A 13,089-nucleotide genomic window follows, 5' to 3' on the forward strand; every position below is an offset into this window, starting at 1 on the left:
CATTTTATGGGAAAACCAAGTGAATGCATTTTTATGTCCTTGCACCAACAGTCTTCAGCTGTATAATGGGCAATAGTAAAGTAAGTAGTAAAAAAAAAGAAATTTATTATGTATATGACATTTCTATTTTCCCACCCCCATGTCTTCTTCCCCTGAGAAGAAGGCAAGAAAAGGTTTAAACCTCTAGTGGAAAGTTACTTAAGTCCTCTTGCCTTGATATGACATTAAATCTAGGAACAGATTTGCTAAGCTTAGTTCTTACCTGGGGAATGCCTTGTGTAAAATTAGTTAAAATGTAATTGACAGAAAAAGCAAAAACGTTTTTACTCAAAATGGTACAAACAGAGCAGACACTTCCATACTTTTTAGCTTTGAAAATAGACGTGTAAATGGGAACATACGTACATGCCGATGGAGCACGTTTATTAACAGCCTGTCAATGTAGCCTCGTCACAACGCACCAGTGTTCCAGCCTCAGGAGCAAACCCGAGCCCCAGGGCAGACGAGTAGACCCACACCAAGTCACACACATGTGCACACAGCCAGTCAGTGCCTTCCTCCCGCAAACACACGTCCCAAGGACCCCTCACTTGGGTCCCCGGGGGGAATGTAGAACCGCATAGCTTAGCGTCCACACAAAGAAATTTCTTCATAAGATTTCTTCACCTGTCGTTTCTCCTTTTGATTGAAGTCGTTTGTGTTTCTGCTTTGTTTTCTCTCCTGAACTATAAATTTTCCAAGGTCAGGATCCATGTGTGAGTTAGCGTGTATACCACACAGCAGGTCGCATATTGTTGGTACTTAATAATGTGTTTGAGTGGATGCAGACACACGGAATGAGGTGGCCAGAAGGAGGGAAGAATGGACATACAGAGTGGTCCTGACAAGCTCCTAACATGTGGTGCAGGCTTTCTGGCTTCTTTCTAGAAAACTCCGAGACACTAATGCACCTGCTGATTGACACAGGCCTGGAACTCACCCAGCAGCTCAGGAAACAAGGCTGCGAGTGAAAATGAGGGGGAAGCAGGAGATGGGAGCACCGGAAGTAACAGCAAAAAGACTCAAGAAGCTAATGAATTTGGGTGTGGGTACAGACTGTCCGATGGCACAGCCCCGGTCCCCCTTTCCCCTCTCCCACCACAACACGAAATCCCCAGACCACAGGGCCTTTTCTAAGGGAACAGTGGCCTTGCCTCTTCATGAACCTGACCCATTGGCCAGTGCACTCTCCATATAAGGATCTGTGGCTTTGCTCTCCACAGACTGAGCTGGGGGCTGGGGGCCCATGTCCCCTTCCTGCGGCTCACTAGCTAGTGTCGTCAGAGTGGTTGTGAATTCCCTGAGAAGGCAGGACCCATAGGACGCAGTCGGCTCTCAGCGACGTCCGTCAGTGTAGGCCCAGCAGCCGTGGCCCCCATGGCCCTGGCTGTGGCTGCCCCAGGGAGACGAGCCCCCGGGCAGGCGCTCAGCCATCCGAGATGCTGAACAACTCCCGCATGAGTGGCGTGGCGAAGGGGTGGATGTCCTGGATGCGCAGCAGCCGCCGGGTGTGCTGGGCGTTGATGCTGCGCAGCTCTGTGAGCATCGCCATGATCTTCAGGAACAGGAACCTGCAGGTGGGGTCACAGGAAAGGTTGGGGGCGGCCCCTTGTCCCCACCCACCAACCCTGGGCCCGCTCTGAAGCTGCACGAGTTTAGGGGGTGAGGTGTTAATCAGGACATCTCTGGTCAGCCAAGAGACAAGGCTCGGTTGAATTTCGTAAGCTTCTCGTTCAGCCTGCGACAAGGAGGACAGAACAGACGGGGACTGGAGGTGTGGACCGGCCCTGCCATCGCACCTCATCCTCTGGGCTCCAGTCCTTGCACACAGAGACTTCCATGAGAGCACCTAGGCACTGCAGATGCCAAGTGCATAGCTCAATTTTGGGGGAGAAGGCCACTGCCTTGGCTAATGGCTGGGGGTCAGGACTGAGTGGAGTGGTTGTGGAGGCAAGGGCTGCAAGCAGCAATCCCTTCCTGACTCTATCTCGGGATCTAGTGGAGGAGACACACCTCGTGCCTCAGTATCCCCATGATGCCGCCTGGCTCCATACCCGGGAGGACTGAGCAAATAAAGACACGGCCACCACAGCATCCCAGGATGCTGAGCTCAGAAGAAAGCTGCGGCAGGCCAAGTCGGGACTCGAGGCTTTAAGTTCACGTTACATGCCCAGTGCTGGCCTTCACCTCACGGCCCAGGCCTGTGCCCAGCAAAGGACGGAAGCCCCTGTCTAACCAAGCACTGAGCGGTCTTCCTCCGTTAGGGGGGTGACCAGAACAATCGAATGAACAAGCTCATTCCTGCCCCGTTTTGTCTTTGTTCTGGGAGGCGGTTAGGCAGTGCTCGGGAGGGAGGGCTGTGGGCTTGGTCAGCCTGGATTCACCTCCAGATCCCACCTGCCTGGCTGTGGGACAGTCAGGGGCAGTCGCCCTAAGCCCCAGGCCCCTGTGGGATGGTGGTGGCACCCACATGGTGGGGCTGTTTTCAAGACTAGTGGTGACAATACATATAAAGTGCTGGGCACCAGGGCTGCCACTTCTCGATACGTGGTAGCTATTACAGACTTATTTTTATCATCATTATTGCTATCTTTTTTATCATTATGATTATTGCTGGCTATTGCTAGAAGACCCTGTAGGAGCCTCAGGAGAATACCTGGCTGCTCTCACCCCCTGATGACAGATGCTCTGAAGGCCCTGGGCAGATGAGAGCTGTGCCTCAGGCAGCAAAGTCCCATGAGCTGGGCATGGCCTCAGGCCCTTTTCAGGTTTCTCCATTGTTGGGCTGGAGCTCAGGCTGACTGGGCAGGAGGCCTCAGTGGAGGTCATAGAAAAGGGCGCCAAAGCCCTGGTAATAATCAGAGGCTGCCCCAGGCGTGGTTCCATTCTGCTGTCCCACAGAGGCCCAGAGCAGGTGGGAGCTGGGAGGGCAGGGCTGCCAGGGGACCCCTCCCGCGCCTGCTGCCTGCTGCTCACCGGTGGGCGGGTTGGGGCCGATTGCACTCGATGTAGTCCTTCAGGGCGATGGCGAATCGTTCCTGCAGCTGGTCCACCACACCGCGCTGCACCACACCTGGCCGGTCTGGTGGGAAGAGGGAGGCAGGGTGGTGCCAGCAAGGCCATGGGGGCAAAGACACGCTCAGTCCAGCCCAGAGAGGGCACAGTGCCAGGCAACTACCTCCCAGGGCCAGAGACACCCAGGCAGGGAAATGAGGGGAGCACTGCATCACCCCACCGACCCAAGGAGAAAGTGGCGGAGTCCCCATCCCGGCTCTGCAGTGACTGCGGGTTGGGTTGAAGCCGCTGTTGGTTGGGACCTTCCCTGGGGCAGGCAGAGGAGGGGCTGATAGGAGCTGCACTAAAGTTGAGTGGGTGTGAGCAGGCGTGGGGCGGGGGCAGGACAGGTGGGTCCTCACCTGGGGAGAAAAGGGAGATGGCCTGCATCAGCACATACTCTTCCTTGTGCAGCTGCAGCTTCTTCAGCATGTAGTGGAATTTCAGCACAGGCTCTAGGAGAAGCTGCTGGAAGCCACCTGGGGGAGGAGGGAGAGGGGGAAAGAGGAACGGAGGAGGGGGGAGGGGCAAACTTGTCAGGAAGTGAGCCCAAGACCCAGACTCCCCTTATCAAGCTCTTTCTTCCCATCACCGAGGCTTCTGCCCCACAATCCCAGGGCAGGCACGTCCCAGTGGCTCCTGTCCTCCCTCCCCAGTTGTCTTTCCCTCCCTCTGCCAGGGCAGGAGGGCAGTCAGGCACCTGCAGGGTCTTCCAAGCAGTAGGACAGCCGGCCGCACTCCCAGGTCCCAGTCTCTGCATTGAACACCGTGTTGAACCTTAACTGGCACAGCTCAAAGGTGGCCCCCTTCAGCAGGGAGATCTGGTCCTCGATGGGCAAGTCCCTGGCAGCAAGGATGGGAGGGGATGCCAGCTTCCTGGGGAGCCTCACAGGCCAGCACCCACTCCCATAATCCAGAAATCGGGGGAGGGGGCAGGGAGGGAAGAGCAGGATGTGCTCCTACTGCAGGGGATTATGGCAGCTGCTGTTCATTGCTGCCACCCTCTCCCCCTCACAACCCAGCCAAGCACAGGACTCCCTGCCACCTTCCTCTAGTCTCCTGCTACCGTCAGGGACGCCCCTGCCGATGGAGCTTGGCGTCCAGCTCCCTCACAGCCTGGCCCCATTTCCTCCAACTCCCTGTACAGCCACTGACCCACAGCCGAGGCCTTGGCTCCTGGTCCCTGGCCTCAGCCTTGCTGCCTCAGTTTCCCCACTTGGAATGATTGCCCTGTTAGCTTCACTTAGGTAAATCCTGCTAGTCCTCAGGCCAAGTTGTCTTTGCGCCTCCTAGAAGTCTTTCCAGAGTACAGAGTCTTTCTATTGCTGCCCCTCCTTTAGTGTGAGTTCCATGCAGCAGGGGTATTTGTTTCCTGAGGTCTATTAGGGACATCAAGCCTGGATGCCTTGAGCCCCACTCCCAGCACTGCGCACAAGCCTAGCCACAGGAACTGCCCCTGCTATTCATGGTTAGATTGACACCCCTCCTAACCTGAGAGGCCCTCCGCTTTGCTCTCCTCGGAAATTTAGTCCCTTGTTTTCCTCACACCTCCCTTCTTTTAGATCCATAATACTGAGCTACACATGCCACAAAATTGATCTTATTCTCATCTCCCCAGTGCCCAGCCCAGCACCTGGCAGGTAGTGGCTCTGACATCTGTACTCTGTTCTTCCAATCTGGCCTCTCAATTTAACTGCGACCCATGCAAGTTCCTTAACCTCCTTAACCAATTTTCTTCCTGTAGATTGAAAGTGATAGTCATGTCCGTCTCCTGGGTGGTTGTGCTCAAAACTGTGGCCACAAGAAGCAGCAAGTGACCTCCCACCCTGGGGTTAAATTGTGGGTCATCAGATGTCAGTGGGGATGGCCAAGTGCCCCATGTGTAAGGAGGCCTCTCTCCCTGCTCCCTTGACCTAATGTGGCACAATCTGAACCCCACTCCAGCCTGTGGCCACCCTCCCCCCATTAAAGATGTCTTATGTGTGGGCTTCTGGAATATCAGCTGCCCTCTGTCTGCTGATGAAATCAGGGGCTCCTTGTATATGACTCAGCTCCGCCTGACCGGGCCTGGCAAGGCCAGGTGGCCAACCCCAGGACACATATGCCCAGGGCCATCTCCAGCCGTGACACACTACATATTATGGGGCTGTGGTTGCCACCACACCAAGAGGTTCCCGGGTTTCTCACTAAATGTTGTTCCATGGTTGTTGCCTGCATGCCTAGCTCTGGGGAGTCCCGACCCTTTTATTGTCAGGATCAGACCTCCTCCTCATGGCCTTCTCAACTTTCTCTTGGTGGCAGACTGCTGGAGACTGAGCGTCTGTTCCTGTCTCTTTCCTTCTTCTCCCTCTGCACCTCCTTCCCTTTTCTTCCAGCTCCTTCTTTGTGCTGGACTTATCAACTTGTGATTGCTGCCCTTTTGGCGGGAAATGGAGGAGGGAATTACTATCTCAATTTCTGTCATGTACGAGCTAGATGGTCTTCAGATATTTTCTTATTTCATATGACAGCCCTAAAAGATCGGAGTTCTTAGCTCCCTTCTAGCAGAGCAGACTGAGACACAGAGAGGTTTAATGGCAGGCCCACAGTCCCAAAGCTAAGGAGCCATGCAGCCAGGGCGCCATTCCCTAGAGGTTCCAGGTGGCCTTGGGGGCAGAGATAAAAGAGGGTCTTTGATTACCAACATCCTCCAACTTCACAGAGATCTACCCCAGACCCTTTGAACCTGTTGGCCATTTCCTGCTCCTTCGCATACCCATCCACCCAGCCCAGTGTCCTACCTGAAGTGGGAGATGACTTTAGCAAAGTTGATGATGCCTTTGAACATGTAGGTTGACATGTCAGCCATGTGGGGCAGCAGGGAAAAGATCTCTTTCCCGCTGCTGGCGGCTGGGGGTTTGTAGTTCCAGACGCTGCCATCTTCCCCCCGCAGCTGCAGAGAGACCTTCAGTGAGCACAGATCTTCCCTGATCTTGCTCCACTTGGCAGCTTCTTCCCCCAGTGGAGTCTGCAGAGACTCTGGGATCTCACGGCCACTGGTGAGCACCTCTGGCAGCTGGGGGAGAACGGGAGGTAGGACAGCATGTATTCTCCCAAACAGGCCCCAGATGGGTACCACACAGCCCCAGATGGGTACACACAGCCACAGCTGCAGCCTGAGAGGATGCACCATTGCACGCGCGCGCACACACACACACACACACACACACACACACACACAGAGAACACTTGTATCTGCTCTCTGCTCTCATATCAGGTGGTACACTTTCTAGATTTGTGAATTGGTCTTTCACATCCTCATCTGGGTTTGCTCCCTTCCCAGGGGAAGGTGAAGGGGCTCCGCCAATGGGTGTGTCCCAAGCATCTCAACCTTGTGCTCAGGAGACTCAGAGAGAAGGGTCTGGGAGCTGCAGATGGAAAGAAAAGGCTTCTGGCGCCATTGGCTACCAGTTCTATGAGCAGAGCAGGGCACCAGAGAACCTGTGAGCACAGGGTGGGAGGAGGGTGCAGGGATCTAACATGGCCGTCGGTGCCGAGATCACTAACGTTTCTTGGATCAGTAACAGCAGATCGCAAACATCATACCCGCAACAGGCCCTGACCCTGTGTGTCCTCATAAAGCCTTAGGCAACTCAGCTTCCCAAATGCCAGTTCCGGCTCAGACCCAATTCCTACCCGTGGTGCAAGAAGAGAGCAGAGATTCTCAAACCTGAGCATGCGTCAGAATCACCTGGGGGGGTCTTGTCTAAACACAGACTGCTGGGCCCACCCTCAGAGTTTCTAATTTTGAAGGTCTTCTGCATTTTTAACAAGTTCTAACAAGTTCCCAGGTGCTACTGCTGCTGGAGGTCCAGGGACCACTCTTTGAAGACCCCTGGAAGTGAGATTGGGGTTTTGAGGAGCTAGCATGGTTGCTGAGCCAACTCTAAAGCCTCATACCCGGAAATTCTTGAAGTGGGAGAAAGTAGTGTCAAAGGTTTTCATCTGAGCGTCCATCAGCTCCCTGATCATCATCTGCTGCTCTTCAGTCAGACCCTTGGCTCCGGGGGACTGCGTTCCGATCCGTTCTCGCTTCTTCCTCCTGATCAAGGCCCGCCTCTGCTCCACGGCTGCGTCCGACATGATCACTGCAGAGACAGCCAGGAGCAGGCTCAGGAGCCAGGCCACCCTCCTGTAACCCCTGGCAGCAGTAGGGGGCGTGTCGGTGACAAGAAACCCGTCCTTCTCTAGACTCCTCTGAAGAAACACTTGGGCAAGGACGGAGGGCTGTGCTGCCTCCAGCGGTGGGGTTTGTGATCATTTTGTGTAAGTGGAAAGAGCTTGGGCTTCACAATCAAAAGGTGCTGGGTTTGAATAACAGCCTTGCCGCCACCTAGCGGCAACCTTGAACAAATTCCTTAACCTCTCTGCCTTCAGTTTCCTTCTTTATAATAATGAGTGACAGTGCTCACCTCCTACTGCCGCGACAATGAGGCATTGCATGGAAGTGCGTAATATAGTTCCTGGCTATATCGTAACAAGACTTCTCAAAGTCCCCCAAGGTCTCTCGGTCTCCGAGCCCCTGGAAAGCTGGGGCTACTGCTTAGCAAGAAATATCGACTCAGCCAATTCCTGTGTAGCCTACAGCTTTAGGGCCTTCCATGCATTTCTGGAGCCTACTTGTAAATGCAGAGCGAAGCTATGGGATCCTTGGAGGGAAAAAGCAGGGATAACAGGTGAGGGCCTGGCCCTCTGCTCGTCAGCAGGAAAGGATCTCTGCCCACATGCCCGGGAACTTGTCCCTGGAAAAAGGCTGCCCACTCTGTGACTGATGGAGACAAATATGCACTTAAAATTTCCAGTCTTTTCCCAATGAACTTTAATCTCAGAGTGACCTGGGAGCACCGTTATACCAAAGATCGACAGGTAGAAGGAGACCACCCTATGTCACCTGTCTGCAAACAGGTCCTCTGTAGGATGCCCAGTCTGCAGCAGCTGAGGGGTCCTAGCCACTGGAAGATTGGGGGTCATATCACACCATGCGTCTCTGGCTTCCTGCTCCTAAATTCACCTCCCCCAATATGGCTGAAACAATATAAGAACATTATGAAAGAGACAAAAGGAATCATGTAAGGGCAACTAAGGGATGAGAGGGGCTCGGCCCTGGCCAGAGACGCCCACCACACCCAGAGCAGAAGATAAGATGCCCTCCGTCTGTCAGGTCCCCCAGGACAGGCTGTGGTGGTGCAGGCAGATGGGCTGCAAGCTCTGCTCCATGTTCCTGCTCGGTTGCACACAGTCCACACGCTGCCACGGGCACCTCTGCACATGCACACACGCGCTGCACACATGAGAATCCACATGCTCACGGCCCGTTCTTACTTGGCCCCGGGCACACCTGAATCAGGCTCCCAGCGCCTATGCACCCCACCCCCTGCCTGCCCAGGGCACATCACGCTGCTCACTCTCCTTCTTCATGCCGCTCTCCAGGCACTTGCGCAAGCGGCAGGCCTGGCATTGCCGCCGGGTCTTCCGTGTGATCTCACAGGTGCCCTTCCGGAAGGGGCACCTCAGCCGGGCGTTTCGTTTCATGGCCCTCCTGTGAGAGAACAAAGAGCAAATGGTAGGCCATGGGGAACAGGCCAGGGAGCTCTGGGCCACCCCTCTCTGTCTGCCTGTCCCTGCCTAATTCAAGGTGAGGGGACACTAGCCACACCCGCTGTGGGCTCTGCCTTTACCTCTGAGTTGAGACCGGTTCATAAGAAAGGACGTGGCAAGGGCTCCTCAAGCTTCTGGTCTGGAGTCTGGGTTGGGCTTCCGGGAGGCCCAGGAGGAGGTTGGGGGATGAGGTGGGGAGGAGGAAAGCTTTCCTGCAACATTCACCCTGTGCGGTGCTTTCAATAGCCCCCTCGCCCACCCCTGCAGCCAGAGCTGCTTTCTGGGATGCTTCAGCTCCAGGCTCAGGCCCAGCTCCCTCATCACCACAGCCTATCCCCTCATCCTTGTTACCAAGGACCTGTGGGATGTTTCCATGTAGGTGGCATCTTCCAGGATTGTGCTGAGATCTCTAAAAGGCATTGACCCCACTGCCCCAGACACAGCCGTGCAAGGGCCCATGCCTGCAGTGCCCACACACCCCACTATTACAGGGTGCTGAGCCGCTTTGCACCCTAGGCCAATCAGGAGAAGCCACTTCCAATGGGAAAGCCATTGTCCAGTGAGGTAGAAAGCCTCCCCAGATTTACTTGTCCCTCCAGCGACCCCAGGTCCCCCAGTCTAGAGTAAGGGCTGGGGAAGGGAGGGGGCTTTCTGCCTCCAGGCTGAACACTGTGCTCCCTGCCTGTGGCCCCAACACTATGCTGCCCCAAGCGGAGCAGGCTGAGGTCAGAGCTCTCATGTCGGTTGGCAGGAGAGAAAAGCGGACAGAACTGAGCTGCTGAACTCACCAACCCCGAAGCCTTCAGACTGCTAATCACAAGAGGTAACGTGTGCTCCTTATTGATAAACCCTTTTGAGTGGAGTGTTCTGTCACTTGTAACTAAATGCAGGCTGGTACTATCACTGTGTCTGGCCTCTGTTATAATCCACAAACACAGATATTCATTTCCTGCAGGAACGTTGGTGTCTTCGGACCTGTCCTAGGCCCACCTGACCTCGTGGGACCTGAGAATGGCTCAGGCTTGACCACATCAGACTGAAGCTGGGGTTTCTTCACTGGGCTGGAGGGCGCTGGGCTATGGGACAGTGAAATGCTGCGGTGCCTCCCTGAGCTGATCCCTGCCGGGAAGCCCTCCTGAGTTCTGGCCCCTGCCCCCCACACCCCCCAACACGCTAACTCGCAGCCCATCTTTGGGACTATAGGGTTGGCCCTGGCTCTAGGGTTCATTTCCATCTGCTTGTCCAGCCACCAGGAAGAACTCTGCAGAGGGCCCAGTCAGGCTGGCTGTCCTGAGAATGTATGCGAGTCCCAAGTGTGTCCCTGAGGTGGGAACTGCTCTGTCATACCTGGTCCTTCCTGAGAGCTGCCAGAGACCTTTCCTCACACAGTCCTTCCTCCTTTTCTGGCTGGCTTCTCTTTCTTTTGGTCTGAGCCCTGCATTGAGCTTTGTTCTTCTCTTTCTTCAGCTGGAAAACGTGAGCCTTTCTGTCCGGGCCTGTCTTGCTTTGAGCTGGAACTTTCTAGTCCTTCATTTTTTTGGACCTCCCTGTCTGCCTGTTTCTAGATGAGCTTGTTTTGTCATAGTCTTCATTTATGTTATACCATTCTTTATTTAACAACCACTCCCTGAGACGGATTTGAACACTTGCACTCTGGACTTTCAAATTCTTTCCTCTTTTATGAACTGATTTTTCTATTTTATTAAAGAATATGTAGAGGAACAACAAGGTATCTTAATGGAAGGAGACCTTTCTTGGGTAGGAAGACAGCAGATAAAGGATTCCTCTGAGAGATAAATGGCTTTCCTGAGACTAATGAAGGGGACTTTGAATGGGCCACTGGCCCACATTTTGAACCTTGGAGAAAGGTCGAGCTGAGGCCCTGAGATGGTACCCCATGGACTCATGGTAGAACCCTAGTTAGATGTGACCCAGTGTGTCAGAGGTGGCTAATAGGTGAAGGTTGACAGGTTACTCTACCTGAAAAAGCCCTTGCATCCTTCACATGTCATGACATTGAAGTGATAACCAGTGGCCTTATCCCCACATACACGGCAGATTTGGGGACCCCCATCTCCCTCCTTTGCATTGACTGTGGGCTTTCCAGGAGCGGAGGCTGCATCTCCGCGGTGCACGAGGTCAGCATGGTGCCAGCTTTCTTCATGTCTCACCTCCAGGTTTGCTTCTGGGCCTCGGGGACTAGAAGTAAAACAACCACAGGGAATTACAAGGGATATGCGAAGGCGTCCTCCCTGTGCGTCACTCACATTTGGTTCTGTGGACACAAGAGACGACCTATCATGGAAGAAGTGGGGGCAGGGTTGGAGTTGTCATAAAGAAAGATGAAACAATGTCATTGTATACACACTAATAGGGCCTTGGAGTAAAACCTGTGAATAAGAACATGGGAGAGAGAAACATAAGAGGAAGAAATGAGAAGTAAAAAGAAAAGGATATCTGAGTTAGATCGTAGAAGTAATTCTTGAATGGACTGAGATTAGGAGACCATGAGCTGGTCAAAGGCCTGAATAGGGAGCAGCCCATGAGACAAGCTTCTTGTTCAAAATGGCTTCTGTGACTGGGGAGAACCAGGAGGGGTGGCCCCTCAGGTGTGTTGTGGCCCCGTCTTCCAGAGAGAGCTGGAAAGGATGGGCAGAAAGATGATTTTCCATTGACCAGATGGGGAGAAACTAACCAGATGGGGAGAAACATAGAGAGGAGCCAGGTACAAGAGGCGGGAAGAGAATGGTCTGGGTGCCAGTCAAGCTGGGGTACGAGTGAATAACCACAGATTTTTTTAAAAAACAGGACTTTATTGGGAACAGTGTGTACTTCCAGGACTTTTTTCCAAGTCAAGTTGTTGTCCTTTCAATCTTAGTTGTGGAATTTGTACCTATTGATAGAGCTATCCTTAAGATGTTCACCAGGCAAATTTCACCTTGAGAAAGTGACCTAAATTCTACCTGGGATGGGCACTGAGAATGATGAGTAGAAATTGTGAACTGTCCTATTCACTACTCTTCCCAAAAGTATCTCTGGGCACTGATTGCAAAGGGCCACCATGCCACAAACGATGTAGCTTTTTCTAAAACCAAAATAAAACTTTTAGTAAAATTGCAACACAAAAATTTCTGTGTCTAATAGCATGACAGATGAAAGGTGACAGTTTTACCTGTAAGGATGAACTAGAAATTAATCTGTCCCCTGACGCTGACCCTCCAGAAAACTGCAAATAAAATAGGCTGACTGGGAACTTGAACTGAAGAGGTGTTGGGTGGGGGGGAATCTCCTCCGATTTTTCAAGTCATAATCCTGACCTCATATAGGTTTGCAGACAAAATGTATACTTCAGGTGTTCACAAAAACTCACGCCAAGAATTTGACTTAAAGTGTTCTTGGGGTGTAGTGCTCCCAGCCCCCCACAGAAGCAGACACATTCCTCCTTTCTACGTAACCTCACTTTCCACTTAGGCACAAAGACTCACACAAGCAATTTTCAAGAAATATGAGCAAAAACTCATAAATCGTGAATCAAAGATAACACAGTACCATGAGCAAGAACCAGCAAGCAAAAGCAACTTACCGAAGAATTAGACATGCAAAGACTCCTGAACTACTTAACACAGAATCTGTTTAAATAAATGGTAGAAGAGGTTGAAGAATTAAGAAAAGAGCCAGACTATAAAGCTGACCAAGCAGATTTGAAAAATGAATAAACATTGACCATAAAATCTGAACAAACTATCAATTTCTTGGGAGTTAGAAAGAGCAAAACACAACCGAAATGGCAATAACATGTAAGTCAGAAGATAGACGATCACAGTCAAAGTTTTCTAGGGTTAAAGGAGGAAAAATAGCAATAAATAATCCAGATTTTGATTAATAAAATATGCTTGTTAAAATATCTCGGTAACCCCTAAAAGTCTAGAAATAGAATGTATAACTTGGAAGTTAATAGAAAGGAAAGAAATGGAAGGAGAAAAAAAATATCCAACTAGAGATAAAAAGAAACTGAAAGAGTGAGACAAATAGGAAGCACAAGACAAGATGGTGGAAGTAGCAAATACATTGATAATTAAATGTAAATATATTAAATGCCCTGTGGTGACTGGGGTAATCTAAGGTTTGGGATTAGTATTTTGGGTGCAGACTTTGTGTCAAAAAGTAAGCGATGGTGATGGATGTTAACCAGACCTATTGTGGTGATTGTTTTGCAATATATGTATACAAATATTGAATCATTACATTGTATACTCAAAACTAATATAATGTTATATATCAATTAATACCTCAATAAAGAAAATAAGGGAGGTGGCTGGTTATCTCAGTTGGTTAGAGCACGGTGCTGGTACCCTGTCT

General features: G+C 52.0%; 1 protein-coding gene across 3 annotated transcripts in view; it reads right to left on the reverse strand.

Moving 5' to 3' along the window:
• Window positions 1–299: 299 nt before the first annotated feature.
• Window positions 300–13,089, reverse strand: part of NR1I2 (nuclear receptor subfamily 1 group I member 2) — a 28,672-nt gene continuing 15,882 nt past the window's right edge. Inside the window, exons 2-9 of one of the 3 annotated variants that reach the window (XM_019729657.3) lie at window positions 10,711–10,929; window positions 8,538–8,671; window positions 7,033–7,220; window positions 5,874–6,148; window positions 3,794–3,936; window positions 3,456–3,572; window positions 3,016–3,121; window positions 300–1,610 (exon numbers count right to left, since the gene is read on the reverse strand). In XM_019729657.3, the coding sequence (XP_019585216.2) occupies window positions 1,466–1,610; window positions 3,016–3,121; window positions 3,456–3,572; window positions 3,794–3,936; window positions 5,874–6,148; window positions 7,033–7,220; window positions 8,538–8,671; window positions 10,711–10,742 (1,140 nt within the window). In that variant the 5' untranslated portion in view covers window positions 10,743–10,929 and the 3' untranslated portion in view covers window positions 300–1,465. Of the gene's footprint in view, window positions 1,611–3,015; window positions 3,122–3,455; window positions 3,573–3,793; window positions 3,937–5,873; window positions 6,149–7,032; window positions 7,221–8,023; window positions 8,162–8,537; window positions 8,672–10,710; window positions 10,930–13,089 lie in introns of those variants that run through there. The other 2 variants (XM_019729656.3, XM_074331499.2) reach the window with 2 other exon arrangements.

This window comes from Rhinolophus sinicus, chromosome 17, assembly GCF_057876585.1.
Source record: "Rhinolophus sinicus isolate RSI-liver-muscle chromosome 17, RSI-T2T, whole genome shotgun sequence".
Taxonomy (NCBI): Eukaryota; Metazoa; Chordata; class Mammalia; order Chiroptera; family Rhinolophidae; genus Rhinolophus; species Rhinolophus sinicus.